Raw genomic sequence first — 16,907 nt, forward strand, 5'->3', positions numbered from 1 at the left:
ATTTTAAAATGGCAAACAGAGGGTGGAAGAGTTGGTTTTTAGGAACACATTTTGCAAGCTTACTTGACCATTGACTGATCTTCTAGATCTTTCCATAACATTTTTGAAGTACTATGCATTCTTAGGCTCTGGGAAGAAAATATATTCCAAATTTCTAAGAAAATAGAAGATTAATATCTTCAAGGATGATAATGATAATTTTAAATAGTATTTTTTCAATTGATTTTTATTGTTGGCACTATTACAGATGTCTCCATCTCCCCCTCCTTTGCCCACCTCCGCCTCACCCCCAGCCCTACTTTCCTCACTGTTTCTGTGTCTGTGGCTTATGAATATTTGTACACGAACAACATTATAAGTAAAATACCTAACCTCTAGGTAAAGTTAACTTGTCATATCCCGGTATCAGAATGGGTGTTAGTACCACACCATCAATTCTGCCTTTTTAAGGAAATCCTAATGATGATATGCTTTGAGTGACATTATTTAGGTTTTTTAAAAATATATATTATTTGACTTTTGTTTTACTACATTTTTGCTTCTTTTGAACTTTACCTTCTTGGTAGGGTCAAGCATTGAAAACTTTATACATTCACTGAGGCAGCAGAACATAGCTTTGGAGGTGGATGCCTTTGGAATTCGACGTGGTGCCAACGAGCCATCATACAACGGTGCTATCACGGTGTTAGGTGATGACAAGGTATGTTGGGCTCTGATTGCTGCATCTCACCAAAGATGGAGTATGAATGTGCAATCTGAGGAATACATATTGACCAACGTAAAAGACTGATTGGACATGAGAAGATGGGGTAGTTCTCATTTGTAGAGGAGAAGGTAGACTACAATTAGTTACCCAAAGCCTCCATATAACATATCATGGCTGATGTGGTGGCCAGTAAAGACAATACTGTATTTCTTGCAGTATTTGGGGACTTAATCAAATATTAGTGATGGCGGTATTCGTTGTATTCAGTGCTTTAGCCTTATTGTGTTGTCAATACTTTGAGTAATTTTCTATCAGATTCTTGCATTACATTTTGCATTGGCTTTCTGAGGACTCAGAATGCACATTTGTTTTATTTCAGCACCAGAAGTTTTCAATAGCATGCAACACCAAAAGGTTGAATTGCTTCCCTGTCCTCATGGACATCATTAGCAATGGACTACTTGGAGTTTTTAATTCTTCAGAACGCATCCAGACAGACAGAAGCACATATTTTTCAGTAAGTATAATATTATCTCCCTTATCCTGAACTATAAGAAGTTTTTTAAAAAAAACCTGAAATGCTGAAAAATCATCATGTTAATTTTTATGAACGTATTGAGTAAGTTCATGTTTGTTTGTTTTTTAATATATTTTTATTGATCTCAGAGAGAAAGGGAGAGGGAGAGAGAGATAGAAATGTCAATGATGAGAGAGAATCACTGATTGGCTGCCTCCTGCACACCCCTTACTGGGGATCAAGCCCAGGCATATGCTCTGACCAGGAATCGAACCGTGACCTCCTGGTTCATAGGTTTACACTCAACCACTGAGCAACACTGGCCCAGGTCATGTTTTATATACTTACAAGTTACTTACATTCATATATACTGTGTGTGTGTGTGTGTGTGTGTGTGTGTGTGTGTATATATATATATATATATATATATATATATATATATATATATATAATATTTAGCAATAATTGTATAACATTGTAAACTTAATTGGATGACTTAGGGTCAGTGGAATAGCAGAAAATACAATTAATTCAGAAAAAGGAATGACTTTTGGTCTTAGATATGTCACCATCTCTGGTCCTAACCTAAGTAGTAGGACCTGGTTGAAACAGCCAGGGTCACCAAGGCCAGACGCTGGGGCCTCCTTAACAACTTGGCTTCAGCAGGCGTTGGTTCACCAGTCCACACAAAAAAATACAGATGATAAGTTCATCACTGGGGTTTCTTTAGAAGTAAATGAGGCAATGTGAACACCCGGTTCAGTTGGCCAAGTTAGTATAAACATGAGTTATAAAACACGTAGATGCAGGAAGCCATAGGTGCTCAATAAAATGCATTTGTTATCATAAAAGTAATATTAACTGCTGTTAATATTACTTTTCTTGGGAATGCATTGTTTCCATTAAAGAGTGTTCAGTTTTGATTAGATTGGAGAACTGGCTGAGTTACAACTAGAAGCAGTTCTTGTTTAAAATATAATTTGCCACTAAATTTTAGGAGGGGCTAAGAGAAGAGAGAAGTAAGATGATCTCAAAACTCATGATTTCAGACCTCATGATACAGATGGCTTGCAGTGTAGTAAGGCAACCGATCATAGATCAGATCAAAGCTTCTAGCAAAACCCAAGGCCCTCTTTGACCTGTACAGGATTTTGACATTTTTAAGACTTAATGCCCTGATGTGGAATGTGTGCTGATCATTTTTCTCCAAGCCCCATCACTTTTATTTCCTAACATCCCCCTACTCATTCATTTATATCTACCAGGTCCCCAAAGGCATTTGAATTTGCTACTTATGCACTAGGTTGAGCCAGAGGAATGATTCTTCATAAGTGTTGGACTGAGGTGATTTGGCACCAGTTTCTGAGAGTAGCATTGGCAGTTCATAAGCTCTATTGCCCATAGAGACATCAGCCTAAATAAAGTCAGAGAGCAGACGTTTTGTGCTTACTTTGCATGTTATTAACTATGGGACCTTGGCCAATTCTTGCAACCTGGTGGCACTTGCTTCCTCCTAAGTAAAGCAGGAGGCATGTTCAAAGTTCCCATGTTGTTGCAACTCGTGATTGAAAATTAATGTGGAAAGAAGTTGCAAAGAGAACCTTGGGAAGTATCTTTGGTGGTCAGATTGGTTGATTTATTTGAGTGATTTAGTTAAGAAAGTAGAAATGAACCTTATACCCAATTGCCATCAACTCTTGTGTTCTGCACTATTTCAGGAGGCCATGTCCGAGGAGTATGAGTCCATGAGCAATGCCTTCTTCTGGATACCTGGGGCGGCCTGTTTTACTCCTTTCATTGCCATGAGCAGCATCGGTGACTATAAAGTAAGAAGGGTTGACAAAGTGTTTACATGTTCTTAATGCCCAGGGAACGCTTCCCCATCTTCTGACCATAAATTTATATGTAGGTGGTACACCTAATTTATATACCTGAAACAATGAACAACCAAGCATTTTCATTAAAGGTTGGCACTATAAAGAAAATGCTATTTTTCTTAAACCAAGAAGAGATCTCAGGAAGGGCAGATTAGGAGATATCATAATCTAACAGGAAGTGGGAGTTTTTTCTGGTCTATCACTTAGTTTTATTTCTAGACGCTTACCCACAGACATCCCTTCTTCCTGGATGAGCATAACAGCCTCCCTAACTGCTAAGGCGATGGGGCCTCATTTGTCATCTCCTATTCCATTTTCCACACAGTGTAACAGAGCACTATCTTAAAAACACAACCCTGCCCTTGTTAATTACCTGCCTAAATCTTGTCAGTGGTTCCTTATCAAGCCAAGGAGTAAGAATGAAATACTTGAATAGCCTCAAAAACCTGGGTGGACCCGGGTGTTTCCACTTGGATCTGATGCCACTCTCATCTTGATAGCCATGTCCAGCTCTACTGGCTTCTTTCCAGGGTCCCCTAAACTTCACCTCTACCCACTGCCCGGCCTTCTCTCCTCCTAGTCTCCTTGCCTACAATGCTCTTGACCTGGCACATGGATACTCCTACTCGTTGCTTAGACCCTAACCCTTCACAAAGGACCCCTCCCTCCCTACCCCAATCCCGTATTACAATGCATCTCCTTTGTAAAGCCTCTCCTATGACCCTGAACCTCCTAACACTTTTAATTTCACTTGTTTTCCATTTTTAATTTTAATAACATTTTTAAATTATGTAGCTATTGTTGTACTTATTTGCTTATTGCCTTCTTATCCACTCCTCCGCAACTTAAACTCTACAAGAGCTCTTTGACCAACGCTAAGTCAGGCACATGAACAAATGAATAAATAGGATGTGTCAGCCCTCTAGCATGTCCTAGCTGTCATTCTCTTTCCTGCTTCCTTCCAGCTGTACTCTCCTTTCCAGAATACTTATCTGCTTTCCAACTTTCCCCTTGGTTCATCTTTTTTCATAGACTCAATTTTAGATTTAAAATTTTAATTGCTTTTGTGCTTTACTGTTAGAATAGGCCGAGTTATATTTTAGGACCTTATGTTAAAACCATCACCACAACAAAATACAGCTTATAGTGTGGTCCACAATATCAGAAGCCACTACTAGTTTTCACTTACATTAATGAAAAGTATGGTTTGCTTCAAGACAGGGAGTGTAACATTTTAATGGAAGACTTGTTAGGCCAACCTAAAGAAGCCATTTTTAATGAAATCGACTAGTGAGATGATCATTTCTTAGACCCCAAATAAAAAGCCAATTATAAATGCATTATTGATATCCGGCATACAATTTATCTATCTTATAGGAAGTTGTAAACCTACATCTTTTGGTTATTTGTACAATTAGCAAGTCTTCAAGATGTCAAAGGGAGGAGTAGCTTTGGAAAGAAAGGAACAGGTATCTTCTCATTGAGGCAATGCCTAGTCATTCTGTGACGGAATGTAAGCTAGATATGTGGGTGCATTTTCCCTTTAGAGAATGAAGTCATCATGTGGTTTACAGCGTTATTAATACCCCAGAAGCAGGAGTGTGGCATGTGAAACCCATTTACTAAGTCAGCATAACATATAGAAGGAACATAGAACATTTGTGACTACATAGTTGTAATTTCTCAGCCTGAACGAGCAGTACCTTTGATGACTTTGTTTTTTCAATCAGAAAAAAGCTCACTCCCAGCTCCGGATCTCAGGCCTCCACCCTTCCGCTTACTGGTTTGGGCAGGCGTTGGTGGATGTCCCACTGAACTTCTTGATCCTCCTTGTGATGCAAATAATGGATTACATTTTTAACCCAGATGAAATGATAGTTATAATCCAAAACTTGTTAATTCAGGTAAGTGGCAAAAATTAGGAAATGGTTTATTAGATTTTTTAAAATGTATATTTTATTGATTCTTACAGAGAGGAAGGGAGAGGGATAGAGAGTTAGAAACATCGATGAGAGAGAAACATCAATCAGCTGCCTCCTGCACACCCCGTACTGGGGATGTGCCCGCAACCAAGGTACATGCCCTTGACCGGAATCGAACCTGGACCCTTCAGTCTGCAGGCCGACGCTCTTTCCACTGAGCCAAACTGGTTAGGTCTAGATTATTTTTAATGGATGTGGTAACATTATTCATCTTAAACCAAAGAACTTCACCTTACTTCTGCTAGTGCATAGCTTGGAAAGTTGGGGTTTAAGTATGAATACTTTCCTAGATCGCGTTTACCTTATTCAACCTTAATCTTCTCTTTTCAGATCCTGTGTAGTATTGGATATGTCACATCTCTTATTATCTTGACATATGTGATTTCATTCATTTTTCGCAATGGGAGGAAAAATAGTGGCCTTTGGTCATTTTTCTTCTTAATTGTAAGTAATCAAACAGTGCACATTGTTTTGTTTTGTTTTTAAACCAGTTTATATAATTTTAAGAATGTATATTTTAATCTTTATACTAAACAGATTGGTAAATTAATGTTACTCTCTAGGAAATTCTAAATAAGATAATCATAGACATACATAAAATACTGTATGTGAGGGTGTGCACCATTTATAAACTAGGACCTCAAACATGTCTCCAGGGGTAGCCTGTCCCTGGAGCTAGAGACTTCTACCTTCAATAGTTCACTTACAATTTCATTTGAATATTTAAAAAACACCTCCAGGATCACATTTCTAAAATATAATCCTTTCCTCAATCCTGTTCTTTTTTGTCTCTTAATATCTGTCTTTACTACAGTGCACTCTACCCAGATAATTGCTCATACCAGAAATCTAGACTTATCTTCGATTCCTCTCTGTTTCTCCTCATATTCAGTTCATTTATATGACCTTAAAACTCAACGTTTCTCAAGTCTGTTTGGTGTGTCTCAGTGTCACTTCCACTCCCATTGTCTAAGCTTTCAGCATCTCTCTACTGGAGTATTGCAACAGATCTGTAACTGGTCTTCCGCTTTCTACTCTTGCCTCCTGTAATAACCAACATGATCCTTTTAAAATAAAATGTTATTGAACAGTGTAACCTACATATGGAAAGTACACCATAGATTTGTTTATCCGGTTTCTGAACTTAATAAAAGTGGAATCATGTAGAAACTCATAGAAACAGAGGAAAATGCTGGTTACCAGGGGCTGAGGGTGGGGGAAATGTCGGTCAAAGAATACTAACTTCCAGTTATAAGATGAATAAGTTCTGGGGATCTGATGTACAGTATAATGATTATTGTTCACAATATTATATATTTGAAAGGGGCTAAGAAAGTAGACTTCAAATGTTCCCACTATAACAACAATGACAAAATGGTAATTATGTGTGGTGAAGGATGTGTTAACGAACATGATTTTGGTAATCTGTTCACAACATATAAATGTATCAAATGATCACATTGTACATCTTAAACTTACAAAATCTTATTTGTCAATTATATCTCCATAATGCTAGAAAAAAAGATGAGCCACTTAAAGATGAAATTCATTCAACCAAGAAATAAGCCAAAATAAAGAATTCAACAAAATAAAAATTACTATAAAAGCATGAGTAGGGGTCACTGAACTCTGTTAAACATGTGTGAATATTAGATAACTTTGAGAATCATGGTTAGGTCATATTTATATAGAAAAATCCTCAAATTTAATGGTTCCTTTTATAAAGCAAGCATAACTTTAATAACAATGCTGTGAAAGATATAGTAAAAAAGAAAATCCCTGAGAAATTTAATCAGAAAAATTAAGGATAGCTCTCTAAATAAAAAGATGGCCAAGCAACCCCAGAAATAAATTTAAAAAATAATAATAATAAATACTCAGGTGTTATTTATTTCGGAATAAACTGATGGCTGAGTATTTAGCAGCTGTCTAACCAAAAGAAGAAAACTGCCTTTGTTAAGAAAATACTGTACAACTCCTTTTTAAAAATATATATATTTGTATTGGTTTCCGAGAGAAAGGGAGAGGGACAGAGAGAGAAAAAACATCAATGATGAGAGAAAACTATTTACTGGCTGCCTCCTGCATGCCCCCTACTAGGGATTGAGCCTGAAACGTGGGCATGGTGCCCTTGACTGGAATTGAACCAGGGACCCTTTAGTCTGCAGGCCAACGCTCTATCCACTGAGCCAAGCCAGCGAGGGCCCATACAATACTTTTTTTTTTCAAAAGCTGAGCAAAATGAAAATATAAATATAAGAAACACAAATTACCAAAAACCAGTATCATATTAAATGGTAAATTATATAGTTATTCACCTAATATCAGCAGTAAAATGAAGACACATACAATCATTAATATAATGACCTGTCTCAGTGAGATGGCATGATGTGTACTCTAACTCATGGTCTATAATAGAATAGACTGTCACCATCTTTTGGAAAAATAATTTGTTAGTAACTACGGAAAATTTAAGTGCGCAAACTTCTCAGAATCTCTCCTTAAGGATTAAAAATGTAAATATAAAAAATTTATGTCGATGAGCATTTATAGGAGCAGAGAAATTGGAACATCATTTCTAAAAGCGAAATTATTACATTCTTGCACATCCATTCAACAAAATACTAAGCAGCTATGAAATGAATAGCTGGTATGCCAAAAACTAAAGGGGTGTCTTTGACCTACTGGGCAATGGAAAAATGCAGAATGTGGAGTATTGTGTAATGAATGGATCCTTTGTCAGAATCTAAATTTAGTAAAAACTCCTGCTGGTTTATATGTATATTGAATTTCAAAAACCCTGTTGTGTCTTAAAAACTTCATATTCCATCCAGTACAGAATTGTGACAATGCAAGGCAGAATTCTCTGTGTTGCAGAAGAAAAAAAATTAAATGGCAGTACTGGCTTGGGAAGTTGAGATGGAAATTGAAAATAAGAACATTTACAAGATGAAGCTCCACTCTCTTGCAAAACATCAAAAAGTTCAGATTGTTGCACTTTAGTGAAACTGTACTGTGTTTCTATTTTAGGTCACCATCTTCTCGATAGTTTCTACTGAAATAAATAATTATGGATTTCTAGGGATGTTAACCTGTACCATATTGATACCACCTTTCACACTGATTGGCTCTCTATTAATTATCTCAAGGGTAAGAATCTCACTCTTGTCCCTTCATGAAATGTGTGGCCATTGAAGGCAGCCTTGAATATTGTAAAAATGTAGGTAGAGTTTTCATTGTACAAGGCTTGAGGTCTCTGTCTTCCGAAAGCCAATTCACTTACCACAGGCAAGAATCATGTTCTCATTCAATAAGAAAGCCTGCCTTGGTTTATGAAGGTCAAAGGCAACGCCACAGTAGTAGAACTTCATAGTTCTCATAATAACCCTCACTCCTAGGAACAAATGACCTAACTGAGAGGCCAATGAGATGCCCTTCTTATGGTATTTTGGACATATCAGGTTTAAGGCTCCTCATAGGCATGCAATGGGAAATATCAAGTATCCGGTTAGATATATGAGTCTGATATTCAGTATGCAGGGTTTTGAGAATTTGGGGGACTTAAAGCTAAACACTTGAGATTCCTTAGCATGTAAGTGATATTTAAGGCCATGGAACTAGGTGGTATAACCTACAGAGTAAGTATAAGTAGAATGAAAAGACAGCCCATGGACTTGGCCTTGAACTCCAAAATTTAAAGATCAAGAAGGGACTGTTGTGTGCCAGGATCTATTCTCAGACACTCTCCTTAATGACATAGAGCACCATATATAAGGATGTACATCAGCACCACTGAGTTTCTCCTAGCAGGGCAAATCCTGCTAACTCGCAGTGTTCAATATAAAAGCATTGGAGCCTACAGCATAAGCACAGGGTAGCAGGTCACCGAGTGGCATGAGAAGCAAGGAGGACACGCTGCACAGTCAGAAATTGACTTTTACCTGGTGCATGAGCAAGAATTACATAGAAGGCTGGCAAGGTCGTGTAATAAGCATTAAATTGTCTTAAGCGAGATGAGATTCATGCACAGATGGAGGTTCATCTAAATATACCATTTTCTCTCTTTACAGGTTTCTCCTGACTCAATGGAATATTTAGGAGCTTCAGAGCAGTATCTAATTTATCTGGCATCGCTGATAGTAAGAAGACATTTCCATTTAAATGTTCTTGCATGAGGGGGATGCATTTGTATGCTTTGCACTAAATTAAAAGTTTAATTTTAGTGCTTAAAAATTTGGCACTTTACACATTTGAACACACACACACACACACACACACACACACACACACACACACACTAACAGAGGCTTCAAATTCTGGACCACTAATTTTATAATGATTGTCTGAGACTGAGTGTGAAACCCAAACTCTCACTGGCATGAACAGAGTCAGTATCAGTGTACTTCTACTTATGGCATGCTCTGTCTGGAGAGCAGTGAAGCCAACTCTGAGAGTTCCTTAGAATATTAAACACAGTTTCTCAATCTTGTAAAAATGTTATCAAATCTACCTTTATATATGATCAAACTCCTTAAGTCACGTCTCATATTGAAATTGTTGTTTTTCATGGTGATGCTAATTTTGATTGTTTTTCCCCCCTCATAGCCTTACCTTCAATCTTTCATTTTCCTTTTCATTCTACGGTGTCTGGAAATGAACTTTAGGAAGAAATCGATGAGAAAGGATCCTATATTCAGGTTGAGAGATTCATGTTTTATTTTAATATTCCTTGTTAAAGACACTTTAATAGGCTTAAATTAATTGAGTAAAAAGTACTGTATAGGATTGTTTTTAAGGGACTGTGTAGTATACAAAATTATAATTCTTTGGTATGTTAATGAGCTTGTAATCTAGCAAGAGAAGCTACACTAGAACACATAAGACACTGAAAAAATAAGGCAGACCATAATTTCACTAACATTCTAGAAGAAAGTCCTATACAAGAGGTAGCACTTTAAAATAATGGCTAAATATAGACAAGTAATTGGATAAGTGTAGCCAATCCAGGAAGGAAGAGGAGTCTGAACAAAAGGACAAAAATTGGAATAAATGCCACCACCCTATAGGTTCACAAAGGCTGAATGAACTTGAAGCCTTGTGTTGGAGGTTAATAGGACATTAAAATTAAGCTAGATATTGGAGTGTCTTGGAATAGGGAACCATAGGGAATGTTTTACAGATTATGCAATCAGAAACAGATAACTGTGTTTTGAAAACCTTGCCTAACTCAAAAAATATGAATCAAGCTCAAGTCTAATGTAGGCGGTAGAGCAGGAGAGTGACAGGATGACAATCATGGTTTAGGAAATCTACTGACTGCAGCAATTTGAGATGGCATGAGGGAAAGAGACAGGAATCAGCAGGAATCAGCGGGGATGATGAAGAAAAAGGTTAGATTGGTAGAAGCCAGGAAAGAGTGATTCTGACACATGTTCCCAAGACGTGAAAGTGCTCAGAAACTGGTGATTATATATCTTAGGATCTCTGGGACACATCCCTGATTTCAAATGTTTTGATCCATTCTTCTCACAAAGCCTTCAGAATTCCAAAATGACAGTCCCTAGATTCCTTTATCAACCCTGTCAGAGTGTGAGTACTGTTTTATTATTTATAAAAGAAGTCACAGCCAACAGGGAGAATGAAACTTAGACCAAAAGCAGGGATGATGTGAAAGCACTATCATTTGAATCACTCCTGGAAAGTAGGCTGTCTGCAAGGCAGAGGGCACAGAGCAGAAGCATGGAGATCGTGTGGTGCTCACAGTTACTCAGTCTATGCAAATAATTGATAGCAGTTTACACAAAGTTCATTATTTCTGCTACAAGTTGTTCAACTGGAAACCTGCTCTGATTTTAGAATTTCGCCAAGAAGCAGTAAGTTTTTTCCAAACCCAGAGGAACCGGAAGGGGAGGATGAAGATGTTCAGATGGAAAGAATGAGAACAGCGAATGCTGTGACTATCCCGGACTCTGATGAGGTGGAACTACTAGCAATACTCTTCATCATATACTACTGTCTGTCAGATGAAGTGGGCAACTATCTAATCTGAATTTGGGGGCAGGGACATACACACACACACACTTTGAGGTTCTTCCATCCTTGCCCATAGAGCTCATTACTTGATTTCAGTAAATATGCAAAGCCAGCAGAGATCCAAGAACACACACAAGTTACTTTTTCAGTCATAGTTTGGGTGGGTAAGGCTAACAAATACAAAAACTAAAAAACTTAAATAAGATTTTGGGAGCAAAGCAATTCAGAGGAGAGAGTTCACCTGAGGTGTATGTGTGTATGTGTGCGCATGTGTGTGTGTGCCTATGAGTGTGTGTCTCAGCAGACTTATTGGTCAATGTCTCTGTTGCTATTTTTTGAGGAAGGGCAAGCATGAATCAGATGATACAGTGCAAATGTCCTTTTGCAAATTGGGGGAGTTTGCTTTAAAATGGCAGTTTTGAGGAGAACTGGTTGGATTCACTTTCACTATTTTATATTGGGAAAGATTTGGCCAGAAGAAGGGAGTATGGGACACTCACTCATCTCAAGGTGATAATGTTGTTATTCCCTTGTCTTTCCAGAAACCAGTCATCATCGCCAATTGTCTCCGGAAGGAATATGTAGGCAAAAAGAAAAACTGCTTTGCCAAGAAGAAGAAGAAGAAAGTTGCCACAAGAAATGTCTCTTTCTGTGTTAAAAAAGGTTGGAAGCAGTAGTTCTGCTAGCAGGGTGATCTTGACCTCTGAAGATGAGGTCTTTTGAAGGGAATAATGCCGTCCAAATATGGGACCATCCACTGCTCAACATGAAAGGCAGCCAACTCATCAGAAGTGGAACTCTAATCCACATGCTTCACAGCCTGTTACAGCCATTTGTTCTTTGCATAGAAGACATTAATGTCTGTTCTGCTAAAACAAACAAAAAGAACACCATCCAAAAAGGATGCAGTGCTTATGTTAAGAAGGATGGGATAGCTTTCTAAGTAGTAACATTAATTTCACAGCAGGAAATGCTGCACAGAAGGGAACTCACCAGGCTGCAGTAGCTCATTCTTCATACCTAACAAGTGGCACATTTCGCTTAAGTGTCGGGGAAATGCAACAGGCACTGGAATCAAAATTTGTTTCAATTCCATCTCAGCCTCTTATTGGCCGCATGACCTTGGGCAAGATATTGATCCTCTTTACACCTTAGTTTCCTTGCACATAAAATGAAGGGACGTAAGAACACTCAACTCTGTGTGTGGGGTGCAGGATAAGTGAAATAATGTACATAGCACGTTTGACATAAAGCTTGACACATAGTGAGAGCCCTCAAATCTTACGTGCTTTTATTTTTAAAATTGTTTGCAGTTATAATTCTGAGCATACCTTTTTTTGTTTTTTCAGGTGAAGTTATAGGTCTCTTAGGACACAATGGAGCTGGTAAAAGCACAACCATTAAGATGATAACTGGAGACTCAAAACCAACCGCAGGAGAGGTCAGTGACACACACAGAAGGGTGCTCATGAACGCTGCCTCGATGAGACGTTTTACGATACATGTTGATGACAATCTTTAAAGGCACAGGCGATCTTTTCCTACTAATCAATGTGATTTATGCATTGAATGAAGAGGATAAATTAATACAAGTTTCTCTCCTTAATTTCTAAAAGTAGGTGTTGAATAGAGCTGCATGTTATCTATACTATGCCTTGTATTGAATGAAAAAATAGAGACATTAAAAGGAGAGATTTTGGAAAGGAAAGCTAGACATTTACTTTACTGGAGGTCAGAGATCTTTGTTTTGTGGATTAATGTATCCTGAGAACTTGTTAAATTGAATTGCCAAGATCCAGTATTCATTCAGAAAACAGAGATCATACGTTTGAGGGAAATTGAGTAACTGTCTAAATTCCATAGCAAACACTAGAAAAGTATATGAATGGCACTTGGCTGTATGTCCAGGCTAAGTCGGGTGAAATGACGGACAGAGGTCCAAAGTCAAACAATGGACACACGAATAAGCAAACTTGAATTCAACCATGGTGATAGGCTTAGTAATAAAGCCTAAACTAGAATGGAGGGATAGAACGATATGGAATATCTGCCTTTTGATGTATTGAGTTCCTGTCATCTTTTCCCCAGAGCTAAGTGATTACTTAGGGACTTGTGTACTCTTGGCAGCCATGTGTGTAAGAGGAGGACACCATTGCAGTATGCTCACATGCGCACGCGGACACACACACACACACACACACACACGCACACACACACACACACACACACACACACACACACACCACACCACAGTTTTGGCCAGAAGGTGAGAATGAACTTTTTGTGTAGGTGATTTTGAAAAGGAACAGCGGAGAAGATGCCTTCAAGTTCCTGGGGTACTGTCCTCAGGAGAACGCACTGTGGCCCAACCTGACAGTGAGGGAGCACCTGGACGTGTTCACAGCTGTGAAAGGGCTGAGGAAAGCGGATGCCGCAGTCGCCATCACACGGTACCTGGGGGGAGACACATCTGTCCTCTACTAGAGCAATGTCATAGATTCACAAAAAACTAAAGAAGGACCATTCTAACTGATGACTCCATACTTACTGGTATGGGAAAAAACTTGTTCACGTAGACTCCAATTCAGCATTATGTTCTCTCATTTTAAGCCTGGAGAGGAAAAGTCTAGTGATTATTCTTAATACAAAAATAAGTCATTAAAAATGTGAGTGTAAAAACCATGAAAGGGCCCTGGCTAGTGTGGCTTAATTGGTTGGAGCATCGTCTCATTCACTGAAGGTTTGTGGCTCCATTCCCGTCAGGGCACATATCCAGGTTGGGGGTTCAATCCTCTACATGCTGGAGGCAACCAATATATGTTTCTTTCTCTCCCCCTTTCTCCCTCCCTCCATCCCTCCCTCCCTCCCTCCCTCCCTCCCTCCCTTCTTCATCTTCCTCTCAATAAATAAAGTAAAATAAAATAATGGAAGCTTCATGAAGTATCCAAGATAATTTGAATTTTTTTAAATTTTACTTTTCCATTACAGTTGACCTTCAATATTATTTTATATTAGTTTTAGTATACAGACTAATGGTTAGACTGTCAAATATAGTTTCAATTTTATGATCACTCTGAATAGTGCTGTTAAACATCCTACACTGTAGTCTTCTGATTCGCCCCGTCTCCCACGTGCCTTCCGGTTGTGCGCTGGTAATGTGGGTTGACTCCTGTTTCCTTCAGGTTGGTGGAGGCGCTCAAGCTGCAGGAGGAGCTGAAGAGCCCCGTGAAGGCCTTATCAGAGGGAATCAAGAGAAAGGTAGGGGCGGGGCTGGGGTTACCCCAGGAGGCCCACAGATCCCAGATCCCTGCCAGATGCGCTGTTCCTCTCCTTCCAGCTGTGCTTCGCGCTGAGCATCCTGGGAAACCCATCGGTGGTGCTGCTGGACGAGCCGTCCACGGGCATGGACCCCGCGGGGCAGCAGCAGATGTGGTGAGGGGATGTTATGAGCAACCCAAAGTGAAAGTGTTTTAGTTAGCAAATGAAAGACTTCAATATTATCAGGAAAAGCAATAGTATTGGGGGCAGGGGAATCTGATAGCCCACTGCAGCCAATTTTTATGGAGGGGAAAAAAGATATTCTAACAAATTAATACTCAAGAATTTCATTGTCATCTTAGATTGGGTGTGCATGGCCCGATTTTATACTCAATGAGATCAATCTACATTAAGTTTTTCTGCGACATCTCCCGATACATAATTCTATTGGAACAAAATAATTCTTTAACTATTTTAGGATATATTTTGAAATCTGTCATTTTGCACTTTGGTGTATATGTCATTATTATCATGTTTTTAAATACGTTCTCTCTTTTTCTATCTTTTTTTCCTACTGCCTTCTCATAAAAATTTTTGAAATTCAGCATTTTTCTAAACCTTTTACACAATGTCATTCTCTACATTATTCAGCCCAAGCCTTGCACTGAATTATTCACTCTAACCAGTAGTTTGGTTATTTCCATGCCTGTTACCCCTGCAAAAAAAAATTTAAAATCCTTTCTTTGTGTGATCTGAATTCACTGATTATTCCGTATGTGCCCATGGAAACGTATTTAAATTTTTCTTTTCATATTATCTTGGCATTCCCCCTAGTGAACATTTCCCTTGCTCTAACATTAGGCAGGCCATCCGGGCCACCTTTAGAAACACGGAGAGGGGCGCCCTCCTGACCACCCATTACATGGTGGAGGCAGAGGCCGTGTGTGACCGTGTGGCCATCATGGTGTCCGGGAGGCTGAGGTGAGTGCCCACACGAGATCCCCAGTCATGCCCTGCACAAAGGACATTTCCCTGCTCATGGCATCACTGTGAGGAGCAGGAGGGGCTGGCTGCTCCAGCTCTCCCTGGTCCTGCCCTGGCCTCCAGAAGCCAAAAATCACCGGCAGTAGATTTCTCTCTCCCTTTTCTTGATTGACCTCCTCCTCCTCCCCCTTCCTCCAGATGTATCGGTTCCATCCAGCACCTGAAGAGCAAATTTGGCAAGGATTACCTGCTGGAGATGAAGGTGAAGACCCTCGCCCACGTGGAGCCCCTTCACAGCGAAATCCTGAGGCTTTTCCCCCAGGCTGCTCGGCAGGAAAGGTAAACCCAGACGGCGGTCGGTTTCACTTTGGTCTCTGTTTTATTTTCTATCTTCTCATTCTTTTCTTTTTTTTTTTTTTAACTTTATGGTCATTGTGAAAAATTCCTATTGAAAGTCCCAAACCCAAGGGCTACTACAGGAGGGGAACAAGAGAACAAAGTGCTCATTGGGAAACTGATTCTGTCAAGGAAAGGTGCCAGGTACTAACCGGTACAGGTACCTAGTTCATTTCAGTTGTCCTTTTAGAGGGTGAAGCCACCCCCATTCAAGGAGATCAGTGCCAGGCAGCAGTCAGCCTCGCTGAACGGTGTCTCTTAGTGTTTTTATTATCAGGAACATTACCAAGTAATGAATGGCCCAGGAGGCTCAGGTAGGTTAGACCATGCCAAATAACTTGTGGTGGGGCCGGGAGGTGAGCCTCGTCTTCGTTAGTTAAATGGGATCCTCACTGGGAGAGAAGAAGGATGATAAGGAATTGGCTTCTGCCCTTCCAGAGGAGTGCGCACGGTCGGATTCCTGCCCTTTGTCTCCCGTTCCTGCCTCCAGTGAAAGGGTCCTCTTCTTAAGAGCCTTGCAGTGGCTCTGCTTTGTACATGGACTTCCTGTTGTTCGAAGAGCGTTCACACTGTGGCTGTTTCCAGCGCTGTACAGATGTGTACCTGCAGACAAGTTATTGGTGCCATTGTAGCTCCTTTTCACTTACTTTTTACCTATGTCATGGTTGTATTTTTTCCAATTACTGCTTACATTCAGTATTATTTTGTAGTAGTTTCAGGTATACAGCATAGTGGTTAGAGAGTCATAAACTTTACTAAGTGATCCCCCTGATATTTCCAGTATCCACCTGGCACTGTACATAGTTATTATAATATTACTAGAGGCCTGGTGCACGAAATTCTTGCACAGGGGTGTGTGTCCCTCAGCCCAGCCTGCACACTCTCCAATATGGGACCCCTTGAGGGATGTCCGACTGCCCGTTTAGGCCCGATCCTACATCGGGCCTAAACGGGCAGTCGGATATCCCTCTCACAATCCAGGACTGCTGGCTCCCAACTGCTCACCTGCCTGCCTTCCTGATTGCCCCTAACCGCTTCTGCCTGCCAGCCTGATTGATGCCTAACTGCTCCCCTGCCAGCCTGTTTGCCCCTAACTACCCTCCCATGCCGACCTGGTCACCCCTAACTGCCCTCCCCTGCAGGCTTGATCACCC

At 39.8% G+C, this 16,907-nt stretch overlaps 1 protein-coding gene across 7 annotated transcripts in view; it reads left to right on the plus strand.

Annotated features, from left to right (window-relative positions):
* Nucleotides 1–16,907, plus strand: part of ABCA9 (ATP binding cassette subfamily A member 9) — a 111,383-nt gene that overhangs the window by 28,383 nt on the left and 66,093 nt on the right. For 6 of the 7 annotated variants that reach the window (XR_013815065.1, XM_079798040.1, XM_079798042.1 and 3 more), the window contains 16 exons: nt 567–700; nt 1,086–1,223; nt 2,942–3,049; nt 4,831–5,004; nt 5,413–5,526; nt 8,113–8,232; nt 9,153–9,221; nt 9,688–9,779; nt 10,939–11,059; nt 11,658–11,778; nt 12,465–12,556; nt 13,405–13,565; nt 14,298–14,373; nt 14,453–14,547; nt 15,235–15,354; nt 15,556–15,696. The exons of the other annotated variant lie outside the window; for it this stretch is intronic. Coding sequence is in view for 5 of the 6 variants with exons in the window: in XM_079798040.1 (XP_079654166.1) it covers nt 567–700; nt 1,086–1,223; nt 2,942–3,049; nt 4,831–5,004; nt 5,413–5,526; nt 8,113–8,232; nt 9,153–9,221; nt 9,688–9,779; nt 10,939–11,059; nt 11,658–11,778; nt 12,465–12,556; nt 13,405–13,565; nt 14,298–14,373; nt 14,453–14,547; nt 15,235–15,354; nt 15,556–15,696 (1,876 nt within the window). In the remaining variant the exon portion in view is untranslated. The remainder of the gene's footprint in view (nt 1–566; nt 701–1,085; nt 1,224–2,941; nt 3,050–4,830; nt 5,005–5,412; nt 5,527–8,112; nt 8,233–9,152; nt 9,222–9,687; nt 9,780–10,938; nt 11,060–11,657; nt 11,779–12,464; nt 12,557–13,404; nt 13,566–14,297; nt 14,374–14,452; nt 14,548–15,234; nt 15,355–15,555; nt 15,697–16,907) is intronic. 7 annotated transcript variants of the gene reach the window in all.

The sequence above is a fragment of the Cnephaeus nilssonii genome (genome assembly GCF_951640355.1).
Source record: "Cnephaeus nilssonii genome assembly, chromosome: 19".
Lineage (NCBI taxonomy): Eukaryota > Metazoa > Chordata > Mammalia > Chiroptera > Vespertilionidae > Cnephaeus > Cnephaeus nilssonii.